General features: G+C 36.2%; 1 protein-coding gene across 11 annotated transcripts; it reads right to left on the bottom strand.

Annotated features, from left to right (window-relative positions):
* Nucleotides 1-345: 345 nt before the first annotated feature.
* On the bottom strand, nt 346-16,793 carry LOC124637571 (annexin B10). 11 transcript variants are annotated; one of them, XR_006985251.1, is made up of 10 exons: nt 16,760-16,793; nt 16,528-16,650; nt 13,294-13,470; nt 10,909-11,113; nt 10,267-10,346; nt 8,129-8,257; nt 4,381-4,513; nt 3,862-4,043; nt 947-1,839; nt 346-801 (listed from the first exon to the last, which is right to left on the bottom strand). XR_006985251.1 is itself a non-coding variant. In XM_047174136.1 (9 exons), the coding sequence occupies exons 2-9, from the start codon at nt 16,537-16,539 to the stop codon at nt 1,783-1,785; spliced, it is 978 nt and encodes a 325-aa protein (XP_047030092.1). In that variant the 5' UTR covers nt 16,540-16,650; nt 16,760-16,793; the 3' UTR covers nt 975-1,782. The 11 variants fall into 11 exon arrangements, 7 of the variants coding, with proteins under 7 accessions (XP_047030092.1, XP_047030091.1, XP_047030094.1 ...); XR_006985253.1 differs by having other exon boundaries at nt 8,129-8,242; XR_006985252.1 differs by lacking the exon at nt 3,862-4,043 and adding an exon at nt 3,654-3,835 and having other exon boundaries at nt 947-1,842; nt 8,129-8,242; nt 16,756-16,778.
* Between the last annotated feature and the right edge of the window lie 273 nt (nt 16,794-17,066).

The raw sequence follows: 17,066 nt of genomic DNA, 5'->3' as shown, positions 1-17,066 counted from the left end.
ATAATGCTAATCCAGTGGTACGCAGGACATTCAGGACACTGGCAGAAATATTATAAGTATATAGATAGATAAACCTACATTTTATGGCAAAAATAATTCAATAATTTGGTCGTCAAGATTTGGTGATCATTTACTAAATTTGGTGGTCGAATACAATTTAAAGTGGAGTCGTGACTAAAATAGCTGGTACTAGGTATTGTATTTTAAGACTTAATTTTTCTGGTGTAAAGTAGATATTTTTGGTTACAAAACTAAGGGTATCAAAGCATTTTATGGTGGTCATTATATTTATCCCCATTAATTAGTGTGATAATTCTCATAAGATTTGTAAATAAAATAGAAGAGTTACATTCATAGTTTATTCGTAAATAAAATTAAAGCTACAAAGTATGTAATAACTTTAACAAGATTCGAGACGGAATGCAAATATTCAATTTAAATCCAATTCAATGACAATAAACATTTTATAAAATAATAAATTAGCCAATTAACAATTTAATACTATAAACGTGTAACAGCGAAATATAAATAATTGACAAATCACATTTTCACGTCACTAGGAAATAATCTTGTGAATAAAATGCTATAAAGCTTTCTTTTAGGCATATAACACTAAAAAATAATAGTTGCTATTTCAACCATCGTTTCTTTTGAATCTAGTATAACAATAATTTGCTCTGTATATATAATACATATCCTTTGATAAAATAACGTGACACGAGGCACTCCTAAGGCAGGAATATGTCTAACATTACTATTCTAGTAATATATTTATAAGCAGAAAAATAAGCACACATATATCGCTGCTTCAATTCAAAAGTACCACAAATAAAAAAAATACAAAAGTATTTTTATCGCAAAAATGCAATCGTAAGTCTGTAAATGAGCTCCTCTGTAAAAAAGTGTAATTTTTATATATGGTAGTTTTGAATTGAAGCAGCGATATATTAGTAAAATCAGTCGTATTTCGGGGGTTATTTTGTATTTAAAATATATCTGTTTCGGAAAACAGTTTTATGTATTGAGATTAATTTTGAGATTCCAATAATATCGTTGTTTTTCATAGGAATCGAGAATAAATTTCTAATTATTATCATGTTTGATTCAATAAATCAGCTGCGAACTCGCAAGAATTGCTTATTTGAGCTTAAATTAATACAACAAATAATCTTAAATATTATGCTCTACAGTTTTAGGTCCGTCGACCGAATACAACAATTTAATTTAATAATGAAATAATCAGCTGCAGAAAATATCGACACGATGCAAGCTGTCAAGTGACGTAACGAGTACACATAACTTATTCTAGCTGCACGACACACAGAAGCTTATTTAATAAAATGAATAAACAAATAGAGCGCTAAAGAGCATTAATAGTTGGTAGCAATAATGTGTTGGCAACACAGACGTTCTATGTTTTTTTTTCTTAATGGGCCTTGCCCTCAAGATACGACCGGCTCTCATTCTTGTCCATTGTACAATCTGTTATTGTCCTTATAAAAGTTCTTTATTGACGATTTTATCTCCCTTGTGTATAAAATAAACCGAATTTTGTATGGTTAAATGGGAGTACAGATGATGTGTGTATTTCGTCAAATAATTAGGTGGTCCAAGAGTACATGTTTTCAGCAAATAGTTTCATTAAATGCTTGAATTTTATAAATACGTCAAACTAAGGTTCAAGAGAGCCAGTGCCAGCGATACCATAACTTCAGAATACAACTAAACACCATATACTGATGCACTTTAGATCTCCATTTGTTCATATCTTCAATCTTCCACTTAGACGGGTCCCAGCAGAGCGACGAGGGCTCGCTTGTAGTCTCCGGAGGTCTCGCCCTGCTGTCGTGTCGCAGAACAAACATGGCGTTACCAAGCAGTTCCGAGGTTCGTCAACAGATGGCGTTGTTTTCAAGGAAGAGGTGCCGATGTGCATGCACCGTGAGGAAAGAAAAACGCGACATGATTAGTATTTTGTGCGGTTTTGGAGACTCGTTACCAAAAACATAAATAAATATTTGTTGGTTGTTTTTTGAGTGTTGGTACGAGTCATGGAAATTGTGGGTTATTTACTCATTTATATAGATTAGGTACATAGCATGATATAGCAAATAAATATGACAAACGCATAAATATAATTGCTATAAGCATGACGATATGCTTAAATATTTATATATAATCTAACGATTTCTTGCGATCTAATGATTTGCTAAAACAGATATAAAGCAGTCTTTATTCAAACTTTATTTAATACGACTAAAATCTTTATGGGATCTTTATTTCTCTTATATGGGACCAAGATATATTTCTTTAAATAGTTCTCACCTCCTTTCCGATTCACGTTGGCAAAGAGTTACAAAAATGTGAAAATATATTAAACCACATTACAAACAACATAAAAGTAATGATTTAAGTTTATCAAAATTACATAGAAAGCAAAAAAATATTCCTATTATACTCTATTGTAACTGCATTTAGACTGTAAAATTAACAAAAAATAATGTGAATAACTGGATATCGAAGAATAAAATGCCAAATAGGATTGTACCGTTTCTTAACTTTTGTTGAAATAAGCAATTGCCATGCTTTCATTAATTTTGAAATGTATTTCTAAAGCATTACTTTCATGCTCGTATTGTGCTGCAATAGTGCTTAAAAAGAATATAAATGATAATTTCGAAGCAAAGAGCTTTGTGCAAACAAATTGTTTGAAAATTCAGTCCGATGGTTAAGGTTCATCAGATAAACATTCATATTCTTATTAAAACACATAATAAATAGTAAATAATAATTGCCCATCACCATATTCTTGAAGAATGTTCGTAACATATATTCCAGCAGGCTTTTATGGCATTCCTGACTTATTTAGTGCAGGTAACAGCTAAAAGTTGCAAAATAAAAGATGCCGTGCGGTTCTATAGGTCTTGTGTGATAAGGTCAAGCATCCAAGCATTAAATAGGGGCGACGAGGGGATATATATATGAGTAATATGAGTTATTATATATATTTAGACTGGTTTGGAAGGAGATTTGTTTAAATAATTGAAGTTAAATTGTAATTTTGTTTTTGGTTAGGTTACAAGTTATAAGCATACAGTATAAAATGTCCCGTAAATCAATGCTATTACCGTCATAAAATTATAGTGTATGTATGTATTGTGTACGGTGAGAGTTTTATGCCGTACCCTATCGAAGATTTGCACAATTCGACACCTCGATCGCACAATGGTCATCATGCTGGACCGCCGAACCTGAGGTCCCGGGTTCGATTCCCGGTTCGGTCGACATTTGTGTGATGAGCATGCTTGTTGGCCGTGGTCTGGGTGTTATGATATGTATTTATAAATATGTATATATGTAGTTATATGTAGTTTATCAGTTGTGTTAGCACCCATAACACAAGTTAATAAATAACTTACCATGGGGCTAACCGACCGTGTGTGAAAAGGTGTAAGGTGTCCCGACTTATGTCCCAACTTATAATTCATAAAATATTAACCACCTTTAAAAAAGAAAGATGGTATGATTTGAGTTCTTCAAGGACTATGTGCCTATTTCTCATTTTTCCAAGCAAACATAAACGAAAACTTCCAAACCAGCCACCAACAATTAATCACAATCCCCCCACCGCCCCACCATTCACCCTTACATACCGACAGATCACTGTGGAGGGTCTTATCATACAGCCTCTCGTACTCCGTCTTGATGCTGCCCAGATCTATCTCAGCCCTCGACACCACAATCCTGACCAGGGTCTGGTCTTCCGTGCCAGCACCCTGCATGGCATTCCGCAGCCTGGCCGCGAACCACGCGGGAGCATTTTCGACGCACTCCACTGAAATAAAAATGAGGATTACGTACCTTAATCTCGCTTTCCAAGGTTTTATCGTATAATCGTTCGTATTCGGCCTTGATGGCTCCAAGGTCGATCTCGGAGCGGCTGACTAGGATCCTGATGAGTGTTCTGTCGTCCGTGCCGAGGCCCTGCATCGCTTTCCGCAGTCGGGTGGCGAACCATGCTGATGCGTTCTCCACGCATTCCACTGAAAGTCGCGGCGGTTACGGTTAGTGATTAGAAGTTTTTGGCCACCTGTCTTGATATAAGATTGTTTGAAGTATCTTGTTAATGGTTCCTTCCGGTGTTTCTATAAATCGTATAATATGCTAGGAATAAGACAGAGTTACACATATCCCAAACCAGATTTTTTGGTGTCATAATTGGAAAGCTCCGGGATATTACCTAAAATGATGTGTGGCGCCACCTATATAGTACAGACTTAAATTAAATTATAATCATCCAAAAAAATATTGACAAAGATGTGAGAGGTTTTGAATAGGAATATCGGGGACACAAGAAAAATTATGAAGAAGTTAACCGACCGATAGCCGACAGCGCCTCCTTCAGCTCTCCTCCTATCTCCGCCTTGATGGCCTGCTCGATGGTGCGGCCCGAGATGTTCTTGTACTCCTCGAATATCTGCCGCAGCTGCGCGAAGCTCTCGTGGGCCAGGATCTGCAAATATGTGGGATGGTTAGTCATTCATCATTAGTCATTAATTACACAAGGGAACAAAATAAGACTTTTTTTTTGTTGCATGAAAGGACAATGCCAGGGTCTGGGCTCAAAGTTTGCCCAGCAGTGGGAGTAGTTCCAGCTGGTTCCATAGTGCACTCTGAACATGAAATCCAAATATTTTTGAAATCGGTCCCAGAGGTCCCGAGAAAAACCGGTTCAAATGTTCTCCATAGATAGTCACTTAACAAAGCCTGAGCCATTTGCCCAGTAGTAAAAGTGGTCGAAATAGGTTCTTTACTGCACTGTTAACACGAAATCTAAATATTTTGGAAATCGGTCCAAGAGGTCCCGAGAAAAACCGGTTCTAATGTTCAACTTGAACAGTCACTTTACAAAGCCCAAGCCGTTTGCCCAGTAGTGGAAATAGTTAAAATAGGTTCCTTACTTCACTCTTAACACGGAATCCAAATATTTTTGAAATCGGTCCCAGAGGTCCCGAGAAAAACCGGTTCAAATGTTCTCCATAGATAGTCACTTAACAAAGCCTGAGCCATTTGCCCAGTAGTGAAAGTGGTCGAAATAGGTTCTTTACTGCACTGTTAACACGAAATCCAAATATTTTGGAAATCGGTCCCAGAGGTCCCGAAAAAAACCGGTTATAATGTTAAACTTGAACAGTCACTTTATAAAGCCCAAGCCATTTGCCCAGTAGTGGGAATGGTTAGAATAGGTTCTTTACTTCACTCTTAAGACGGACTCCAAATATTTTTGAAATCGGTCCCAGAGGTCAAGAGAAAAACCGGTTCTAATGTTAGCCAGCCATTGTTAGCTAGCCATTTTAAGCAGCCACAAACCTAACAACCTTCTTTTCTTGAAATAACATTCAGATAGTTAGTGGTTTCACTGTTAACAGGATAAAATAACAGAAATAGACGTTTAAAGGTAATTGTTGTTTCTCTTGCTTTTCAGTCTCTATCTACTACAATCAGTCCTAAGTTCGTGTAGCGTCATGCAATTAATATCCGTAATGGCAATGGAAAAATCTTATCAGGACGAATTAAATAAGCTCGAACACGAGGTAGTAAATAGTTACCGTTGAGGAGTTCCCTCGTCTCACTGTCGTCTCCATCGGCAGGTCAGGTCTTAACCTCCACAGTTTTGTGGTGTCGGAGACATATACCCGAATGACAAGTTTTTATTCGATATGTGCTTACAATTTCCGAGAGTTCCCTATTGTTTTAAGGTTTCTATCACCAGACCCTGGACCGAATAACAAAGGAACTATTTGGAAAGTAAATCCTTTCAAACAATAAAATGATTGTTTATATCGGTTGGTAAACGACGGAGTTAATATGCACGTACTTACGTAAAAAGAATACAAACGAACTGAGTGAGAAACTCCTCCATTTTTTGAAGTCGGTAAAAAAAATTCTCGTTCAATACCTCGTATTTGTCGATTAATATTATAATGCATTTCAATTAAGGTAATAAAAGTGGAATAGTTAAGAGTTCGTAAGGATGTTTTTCGTAATATTGAATAAGAGTCAAACCAGTTTTTCTCAGGACTCCCGGGATAGATTTCGAAATATTTCGGTCTGGGACCTATTATAAGCCTATGGAACATAATACACTATGCAGTTACTGTGGGCAACTCTTGAGCCCAACTTCCATACAAAGAATAGCATTGTCCTTTATGACTTTTGTTTACTAATTCGAGGTCGCTGATTTCAAATCTACCCACATTTTTTTTCTAACAGCTTTAGTTTTTGAGATACAGCTATTGACCGTATATTCGAGCTTAAATTTCATAAACAGAGCATTTTATTTAAAAAGAATATAATTTTTACTATTTCTATTTTGCAAAATAACTGTAAAAATGATACTAACTATTTCTGTAATATTTGTGGTGAATATGCATTTAAGGATTGTAGACTAAGTGTGTCGGAGTTCTTGAAACGGGTGTACTTTGAGTTCTTTGGATTTTCTTTGGACACCTGCGACAGGTACCTACTGGGTGTCTAAAATGGTATGTAAAACATGCGTCGAGTCTTTAAGGTTATGGAAAAATAAGAAAAGACCCCATTTCAAGTAACAAACACCGATGATCTGGCGAGAACCCTCGAATCATTAGGTAGTTTTTCTGCGTGGTTGATATGAACGGTATTAACAAAAAAAACGGTCCAAATTTATTTACTCTGACTCGTTATCTACCACCTTACCTTAATACAGGTGCTACCACCTTTGTACATCAAAGTTGGGCTTATGAAACAATTTGTAAAAGCTCTGAACAAAAATGGTCAATACATATCTAAAAAGTCCCATAATTTGAGTATAGAGAAACTAAAAGCCGGAATTTCTTATGGTCCACAAATAAGGAGGTTGATGAAGGATGAGAAGTTTCATAATTACATGACCGAAATCGAAAAAAATGCCTGAAACGAATTCGTTTGGATTGCACAAAATTTTCTATCAAACAAAAAGGATGAAAGCTTATTCAAAGCACTTTGAACAGATGTTGTCGCATTTCCAACAGCTTGGTTGTAATATGAGCATCAAGGTATACTTACTCCTCAGCCATTTTGACCATTTCCCTGAAAATCTATGTGATCTCAGTGAAGAACAAGGTGAACGGTTCCATCAAGATATTCGGACTATGGAAAAGCGGTCCCAGGGTCATTGGAATGCCAACATGATGGCGAACTACTGTTGCAGCATTAAAGACAGCCCTAGTGAACCGAATCAAGCTAGAAAATCTTATAAAAGAAAGTTTTTTGATGCTTAATTGTTGTTCTTCTGCTGTTTTTTGTTAATAAAATTGTATTTTTCTTGAAAATCACGTTTTGTTGATATCTCAAAAACTAAAGCTGATACAGAAATTCTGACTTCAGATCTTAAAATAACAGCCCAAAAATATACAATATTAGTCGTAATATTTCATGCAACAAAAATCTTGTTCCCTTGTGTTATGTAAGGAGAGTCCGGTCATTTTGAAATTATCTATGTACCTAATCAAAATTGATGGGGGTTTGTTAAAGTGTAAAAACTTGCAATTTTTTGTAGGAAAAATAGAGGATAAAATAATAAGAACGATTTTTAATTTAAACATATGCCAAAGACGATATTGATGATATGATATTAATTGCCAAGATTTAAGGTGGATTGCACTATTTTAAAGTGAAAATAGCTGTGAAATCGCCGATTTAACCAATAAGCGGCAATTTCATGGCTCTTTATAATTAGCAAGGTGCAATCAAAAAACTCTTTGCTTTTTGGGACACCACATAAAGGTCTACCAAAGATTTAATTTCTATTTTTTGTAAAATAGACCTTCAAAATCTATTTCTCCCATTAAATTCCCCACTCACCCTGTTAAACACCTCCTCATCAGTCCCCCACTTGGCCTCCCCCGCGTCGTACAGCGCCTGTGCATCCTCTCGTGCCTTCTCCGCGTCGACGCCCCAACAACTTGCTCTCAATATTGTTCACTCACCCGGTTAAACACCTCATCAGTCCCCCACTTGGCTTCCCCCGCGTTGTACAGCGCCTGTGCATCCTCTCGTGCCTTCTCCGCGTCGACGCCCCAACAACCTGCTCTCAATATTGTTCACTCACCCGGTTAAACACCTCCTCATCAGTCCCCCACTTGGCTTCCCCCGCGTCGTACAGCGCCTGTGCATCCTCTCGTGCCTTCTCCGCGTCGACGCCGACCTCGTCGTCCCGCGCCCCCTGGCGGACGGCAGACTAATGTTTATACGTAGTGGGGGCTCGTGGTAGCCTTGGGTGGGGCGATCAGTGGTTTATGTGTTTTGTTCGTATTTAATATGTAGCAAGTAGTTGTAGAATACCTATATGTAGGATGTACTGATATCTAATATGACTTTGTTATCATTTAAGTGGGAATAAAGTTAAGTTAATTAGGTAAGGTTGCTTGTTATGTACTAAATAAAAAAGTTATATAAAGAATGTTTAGCTTTCGTTAAACATCTAACCAAATGTAGATGAGACAAAAATATAGTGTTACTTGGTCAAGCATTACTGTAAGTGAACTTTAATTTATTGTTTGGGCAAGTACGGTAATATACAAAAAATATTGCTATTCAGAATCAACATAAAATTAAAAGATATTATTTCGACCAACGCAGTGCACATATTAGGATATTAGGATCAGATTGCCAAACTAGAATAGGTCTATTTAATAACAATGTCTACACATTTACAACAATAAATTCCAATATATTCGTATCGACTTGCCACTTGCCAGACAGTCGGCCAGACTCGATCATTAATAAAACACAATAAATATTAATGTGACCGACGCGACGTCAACTGAAAGCCAAAATAACCGCAAAACTTAATACCTACCTTTATATCACATGACCGTTCTATTAAGCCAATATAATTATCAATAAGATTTTATGGACCAAACATATATTCCTCCTTTTTGGGAAGTGGGTTGAAAAACAAGTGTTCATTCGCTATTGTTTTTCGCCCCTGGCTGGAGGCCTTAAATTCTAGGCATCCCCAGGGAAAAGTACACGGCCTTCTAGGCTGAACTGCGAGATGCCATACCAAAAAAAAGCTATTGTTTTTTCTTTTTCATAATTTTAACGAAAGCTACAATTTTTCACATTCAAATAAATCGGTTTTAAATCACAACTGCAATGGGTTTCAATAAAGTAAGTAATCAATATTACATTAACCTTGAAAACACATGCAAACTCCACCATACATGACACACGAATACTAAGAACATGAAATATATATGTACAAAATAATCAATACTTATTATTATCATACAAAACACATCACACTGATCACGCCACGCCAAGGTCACAATGTATTCAGCGAAAGCGAAGACCAAAGAAAATTAATGGTGCGTGCAATTTCTTTTAGGGGGATAAAAGGCAGAGCCAGAAATCTATTAGGAGTATGAATCCTCCGCGGTAAGGTAAAAAACACCTAAGTACATCATTCTAGTTCAATACGTATTTCGGAGACAAAGGATGTAAAGTTTTCTCTTGCTTGCAATGAAAAGAAATGTCATATTAAAATGTGCTTTTATAACTTTCCGATTAAAATAGGTCTAATGGCAGAATTTTCCCAAAAGAGTTTTCCAAACAGATAAAATGTAACGTTTTAGTGTCTAAAAAGCGTTAAGTGCAAAAGATACACTGCTAAAGCTTCATCTAATTACAATCACTATTGTTTTGTTAGTTTTCCTTGAAATACATCTAACATGCACATAATATAGTTTCATAGTTTTATCTTTTGTAAAGCCATTTGGAAAAAATAATAATAATTCCTACTTAATAACTTGATAACTAAATAAGTAGTGTTCACGCCACTAAGATTGCTAACAATGGCCCTCATGGTATTAATAGTCACGCAATTTACCAAAGTTCTTACTTCAGTTAATACTTAAACCAAAAAAAAACTAGAAATAAAGATAATTATTTGAAGGCGCCCTGTTTTTATTAACTCGCTTATATTAGCTTCACTTATAACTATGTATGTAAGAAAATCTTAATTTGACCCACTTCCCGGTCTTCGATTTGGATCAAATTTTGCACACGCTCTGAGTTCTGATGACAATACGTGACTAGCTAAGAAACGTTAAAAAAGCGTGATCTTAGTTTTTTAAACCATTTTTTTGAAAATCACTCATAAAATCCTATGCCCCATTTCTAAGTAAATTAACAGAAAGTACAACAAATGGCATGCATTATAAAGTCTTATAACAAAGCACTCACAGTCACGATGAGGGTAAGCAGTCTTCGGAAGTCGCCTGACGTTTCCGAGCACATGTGCTCAGCCAGGGGACGGTCATACACTGCGGAGAATGATCGGAATAATTGCTTGTGTTAATTGATGGTAAATAATGTTGAAGGGACATGATAAAAAAGCTATCTTGGCAGTAGGGTTATAAAAACTGATTACCACCAACAATTCATTACAGACGACCTTTAAGTCGTCTTTTATTATTCTAGAACTAAAGGTCGTCTTTACTATAAAATATTCGCCACACTGTTTCTTTTCCTCTGCACTAATTCAACGCAAATGTAACCAATATACTAGTTGCTAGAACAACTCCCACGGCTATACAAGTTGAAAAAAGTTATCTCGAGAAAAATGTAGGTACTAATGAACAAAGTTCTTCTTCCTCCTGCCCTGTTCCCAATTTTATTTGGGGTAGGCGCAATGTCATCCTCTTCCATTTTTCCCCTGTCACTCACTCCCTTCCTATCCATGTCATCTTTCAGGCAATCCATCTATCTTTTCTTAGGTCTTCCTCTCCATCCTCTCCATCTATATTCATACGTAGCACACACATTTTGTTGCATGCGTATCTCCCTCCTCATTTCAATGAACAAAGTTACAAATACAATACTCACTCCTCTCATAGGCTTCCACGATAGCAGCGATCTCCTGCTTGGTCCTGGTGCACAGGATCTCCACCAGCGTGTGCTCGTCCGTGCCCAGACCGTCCATGCACTTGTGCAGCTCCTTGCACAGGTACTCCTCGGGGGGCAGCATGAGTGCCACTATGACGTCCTCGAAGTGACCGCCCAGCTCGGATTTTAGGTCCTCGATTATGTCCTGGGTTGAAAGTTAGAGAAGTTATTAAACCATGATTTCAGTATGAATGTTAAAGTCTGTAACCTTCTTGTGTGGCTTTTAAACATATCATTCTTATTTAGCTTCAAAGATTTATAAAATATTGTGAGATTTATAAAGTCATCAGACCCTGCAACATTCATAGTGCAGTTTGCTTAAAAGATTTCATAAATCATAAAATTCATTGACCTATTAGGACAAAGGCTGGACTTAGCGTTAGTGTTGCCGTCTGACCCTCAACTTGACGCAATCAAATATTCGCAACTGCCCTGCCGCTACACGTTTATACCCAAGCCCCATAATCATAATAAGGTCTACCTCATAGTAGAACACCTAATAATTGAGTAACAAAAACCCTACTAGTTTACCAGATGACTCATCATCTCACAATTAACCTTGACCTTGAGTAAACTTAAAAAACACAATTACCGAAACAAACACCATCATTGTGGCATGGTACACCAAGAGCCATGACTAATGATGGCGCTCTGACCTTGATACTTTATTACGTGTATCGAGGGTACTGTTGGCTTCAAAAGTAAACTGTGTTGTAAACATTAAACAACTATGTTGGGGTCGGCTGATGCAGCTGAGAACCAGTGTTTTACAAGGAGCGACTGCCCTATCTAACCCCCTCAACCCAGTTACTCGGGCAACCTAATACCCCTTGGTTAGACTGGTGTCATACTTACTGACTTCTGACTACCCGTAACGACTGTCAAGGATGTAACATGACAGCCGGGATCTACAGTTTGACGTGCCCTCCGAAACACAGCTTCAAACGTAGCCGAACGAATCTACATTTTCAAAACTTCTAAACACTGTGTCCTCGAAAACTTTTAGAATATTCACCTACTTTTTTTTTAAGTTGAATAAGTATAAGATATATAAGATAAGATGTTAAATAAGTTTTGGCGTTAGCGTTATTATTAAATAATAACCTTTTACGTTCTTAGGGGCGTTTGAAAACTTTCCTTTGTTCAGCTGCTTTTGACGCTGACCGTCCGTACCGTCGGCTCATGTAAGATGCATGACAATTTCAAATAGCCCGTTCAAAATAATCGATATAGGAAAACTTTACGAAAGCTTCTTTATTATAGTCTGGATTGAGTCCAGAATATTGTTAGTGTTAGATACCAGAAATCTAATTGTTGCCTGGATACTATTTTTACGGTACGGAAGGAATTCACACTTGGAACTGCAGCTGGTATGAATATTTTTTGATACGTACTAGTAATATTGGGGACGTACCCCGGACAATATTGTGGTACCTACTACTTTTTCACGGGTAATTCATGATAAGTTCCCTAGGATTGCGAATGAAATCGGGGGAATGAGCAAGTTATAAAACGCAGCATGCCAACTAATAATCTTGTAATGTAGTCATTCTGTTTGATGAGTCATAAGATGTCAGCTGTTCTCACGACTTATCTTGTAATTAATCATTGATAATTACGGGAGTATCAACAGAGGTAATATTAGCATAACTAGTAACGAATAAGTAATAAATAATGGCTTTTGCTTGATAGCTTGTTGAGCGACATTAAAAACGAGACAAAAGGCCATCTTTCTTTTTGACTAGACTTGTTCCATTTAATTTAAATCTACATAATAAACCCAATGTTGATTGAAACTTTATAAAGATTTCGAATAACCCAGACGAAGAAACGTAAAAAAATAAAAGTAAAAATTATTAATTGTCAAGTGAAAGTGAGAAATAACATCGTTGTTTGCATCATTACAGTAGCTGTGACGCGTTATTGCTCATTACAATATACATATTAGCATAGTGAATCTTGTAATATAATTAAACTATGATCTAGAGCTAGAACATAAAACAATTTCTGCGTCATATTCTGCGAAGCGCGATAAATGATAAAATAATGATGTACACTCATCTCGTGTGAATATTTAATAATTTTTAACATAATTCGATTTTTTGGAAACAGAACACCGTCAAGGCACTTGGAACTCTGAATTCGGATAACAATGGACCAATACCATCTTACCTGTTTCGTGTTTTTATTCGCCTTGATAATATTGTGAATGACGATTTCGCTGACATTTAGTATAAAGATTGATAGTGACAAGCTACTTATTATGCAAGCTTAGGAAGCAGTTCCCTCGAGACGCAGTCAAAAGCAAGTATTTAATAAACTTACCCTCCCATACTCATGAGTAAAAGCCTTAGAGATGGCCTGGCGCTGAGCGTTGGAGCGCGTGGTCAGAATATCGATGATGGCCTGCTCATCAGTACCGAAGCCCTTCATGGCAGCCCGGAGCGCCGCCGCATCTTCCGTCGCGTTGAAGTTCGGTACTCCCACTACGGTTGGATCACGCTATGGAGGAAATTTTTTGCTTTATATTGGTTGGTTTTTAGGGTCGCGAGGTATCTGGGGCTTGATTTTTTGAAAATAATTTGTGATTTTAGAAATCTTTAAAAATCGGCCCAGAGTCTTCAAGTTGCAGACTCTGGGCCGATTTATATATACTTGCAGTCTGCAAGTTTGCGGTGATTCCCAGTGCTTGAAAGGGCACAAAAAGCTGGTGATTAAGTTGAAGTTGCTTTCATAATTCTGCATCAGAGGCTGTCAGGCGGATTTCAGAAAACTCTGAAACTGGGCTTGTTAGGGCATGCAGCTCATGTGGTAAGAAAAACTACTAGAAAAAGTCTGTTTAAAGGTAAAAACTTTGATATATTAGAATTAGCAATTTAACCATTAAAAAACACTTTTTTCGGGAAATTAAGGAGTGGAGCTTATTATCTTATTCAATTAACATTATTAAATGAGCCAGACTGAATACATTAAGCTATATAGTGACCGCCACACCTTATTGTGTGAAAATGTGACCCTGGGGAACTTAAGTCAAATTCCTTCACAATTTTATGTTGTGGGTCATTTTATTTATTAAATAATAAATTAATGTGTACAGTAAACCTGTTTATTACTTTTTCAGTTTAGACAGTAGAGAACTATGGGATGGCAATAACTTAAAAGAACCAATGCGAAAGTGACCCATAAAATAGCTTTATTGTTTTTTACATTGTATATTTAAATATTCAATTTGTGCAACCAATATCAGGTCAAATGGTTGAGAATGTGACTAACAGTGTATTACCATAGTGGTTATAATGTACAGTCATATACACATTACACATACTTTAATGAAGGCTTATGAATGAATCATTTCATTCATATTCAACTAGCATCTACAATTACAGTCAAGTTACCGTAACTGGTATCACAATGTGGATGGAATGTCGAGTTCTTATAGGAATATTGAATAAGTTAATAGTTTTATGTGATAACTAGGGTAAATACGCCAAATGTCGGCCCCCTTAGCGATTTTCTGATTGCGGTTCGCTATAGCACCGTCAGTTTCCAACGAAAGATAGTTTCTGATGCGGTTTTGGATAGTTTGATTAATCTATGTCATGTTTATAGGCATAAGATTGATATTTCTACGAAAAGAAAAAAGTAATAAGGCTTAGATGCGTCGAGAACAGAAAAACCCTAAAGTCGGCCATTCACGGCCCAAGGTCGGTTGCGTTTTTTCCAAATGTCGGCCAGGTATAGGCTGTTTTAAATTAAGGCAGTGACAAATATTATTAACATGATTTATTTTAGCAGAATTATAATATAATACTAAGTATACATTTGTAATTGTATTTGTTTAATTTATAGTAAAATATTTTTTTTGTTTCCCCTAAACAAAAAAAGTCGTATTCACGACCAACCATTTATATTTTTTAAGCTAATAAGAACGGTTTAATAGATAGCAAGTATCAAACTATAAAGCTACCATAAACATGCCTACAATACTGTCAACTCCTACATTTAAACTTAACTCCTATACGATATAATGAATTATAATAAATAAATTATTTCATTTTGAGAAAATGAAAAAATATAAAAGTATTTTTTCATCAGCCTGTATAGTGGCGCTTGAGTTCGAGGCTGGTCGACATTACGATTATTTACGATTCTAATGTCGGCCCCTATTTCTTGTACCTTATTTCTCGAGATTCAACTAATATCACCCCGGCCGTTATTTGGCTATTAAACGTAAAATAGATCTATTTGCCTATAAGCTTTGCAAATTCTCTTGTTAAGCCAACGGAATTAGTACAATAGGAATTTATAAAATAGACTGCATTTGCTTTAAGTCGGCCACGGCCGAGACTCCGGTTTTAAGTCAAAACTGTTGTCCTAATGGCGGCCTCCTATTTTTCCTTGAAAAATATACGCAAAACGCTGAAAAAACTATCTTAAAATATAGTAAAAATAACCCATTAGTGACAATCAAGCTTAAAACAAAAATAAATAAATGTTTTATCGTTCTAATATCAATCCCCAAAATGTGAGTATTCACTTCGAGTAAGCTACTTTACGTGCGAATTTGATGTTTCAACGGCGCAATCGCTACTGACGCTCAGTATGAGAAGAGTAAGTGACAGAATCGGATAGTAACGATTTGTACGTATAGAGTATAAACCAAGGTTGCAATTCGAGGAGCAAAACTAACACTTAATTACCCTTTGAATGAATGCAAGCTGAAAATGTACAGACGGCCGAAGTTTGGGGGGAGGCCGACATTTGGCGTATTTACCCTATGCTAATTTCTTTGTAGACAGTCTTCTTCTTAACAAATGAGCTTTAGGGTTTTAATTCCCTAATAAGCCCAGATAATAAATAAATAATTCTTATAATAAAAATGTCTATACATATAGTTTTATTTTATTTATTGAGTTTTCTTGATACAATTATTTGACTAATCTGCTGTGAAATATAAAAATGAGAAATCTCTGAGTGCAGTAGCTACTTTCACTTCTTGGTAATTTAAATAATGCCCCATTATTTTTATAACAGTTCATTCTATATACTAAAATTTAACTCTTTTGGAAGAGGCATTAATTAAAAGAAAAAGTTTTTATCTAATTTAAAATATTGGTGACTATAAAAATAAGAAAACAATGTTAAGATACCAGATATGTCAGACTTATTATAGCTAGTTACCAGTCATTATGAAAATTAAAGAGTTCAGGGTTACAGAAAACAGGTTGTTATTTATTTTTTAGTCAGGGCCAAAGCAGGGCCAAGCCTCCCTTTGTTGTGTTTTCTACATATAAATAGAAAACACAACAAAGGGAGGCTTATTGGGAAAAAGAACCATTTTCCGCAACACACAAAGATAATAAGGAAAGAAGAAAACTACCAGCTTTTATAGGCCTATATTTCATTTCGGCAACTTGTTTACCATCCGAAATTCCATGGGTCAAGGCTACCATTCCTCCCCTGCGCCCTATTTCGTAGTCTGATGTCATCGCGACCCGCCCTACGCCTACAGCTACCAGGAAATAACTAATCAAGCTCATTAAGCAATCGAATACTCACTTGGAACACCATCTTAGCGAGTTGACGTAGCGTTTCTTGATCACAAAAAAACTATGTAACGACCCGAATAAGATGCTAATAAGTCTCTTATCAGATCTTTCACAGTTGCAATTCACAAGTTATCTGAAAATAAAATTGATTATTGTAACAACGAAACCTGCATGACCGGGTACGGACTTTATATCGTAATTTAATAGAATAAAAATGTGCAATAAAAAAAGTAACAACCTTCCCGCGCGGCGATTTTTGGAAAACTGATTTGACGCATTGATAAGCTCGATGATTTGACGTGACGTCTATTCTTAAATGTCAAATGCAAATGACAACGACAACACTAACTTGACAGTATGGCGAGCTAGAGGTGCTACTGTACTGTAGTATCCTTGAAGTTTGATAGTTGACTATCTTTGAATAGTTTTTACTTTTTATGTGGTTTATATTTGTAATGAACGTTGCTAGACAACTGTAGCTCAATTTTCCTCCGTCCAACTGAAATTGTTGCCTATCAATCTTATTAGCAAATATTAATATTCCAAAAA

The sequence above is a fragment of the Helicoverpa zea genome, chromosome 16, assembly GCF_022581195.2.
Source record: "Helicoverpa zea isolate HzStark_Cry1AcR chromosome 16, ilHelZeax1.1, whole genome shotgun sequence".
Lineage (NCBI taxonomy): Eukaryota > Metazoa > Arthropoda > Insecta > Lepidoptera > Noctuidae > Helicoverpa > Helicoverpa zea.
Note: the sequence above shows the minus strand (reverse complement) of the source record. Positions and strands in the feature narration are given on the sequence as shown.

What these genes read in the sequence shown, in the direction of transcription:
- LOC124637571 (XM_047174136.1), bottom strand. An exon ending in CGTGGAAGCCTATGAGAGGA is followed by an intron (nt 10,347 to 10,908) that starts GTGAGTATTGTA and finishes CATTCTCCGCAG; the next exon opens with TGTATGACCGTCCCCTGGCT. An exon ending in TGCTTACCCTCATCGTGACT is followed by an intron (nt 8,258 to 10,266) that starts GTGAGTGCTTTG and finishes TATAAACATTAG; the next exon opens with TCTGCCGTCCGCCAGGGGGC.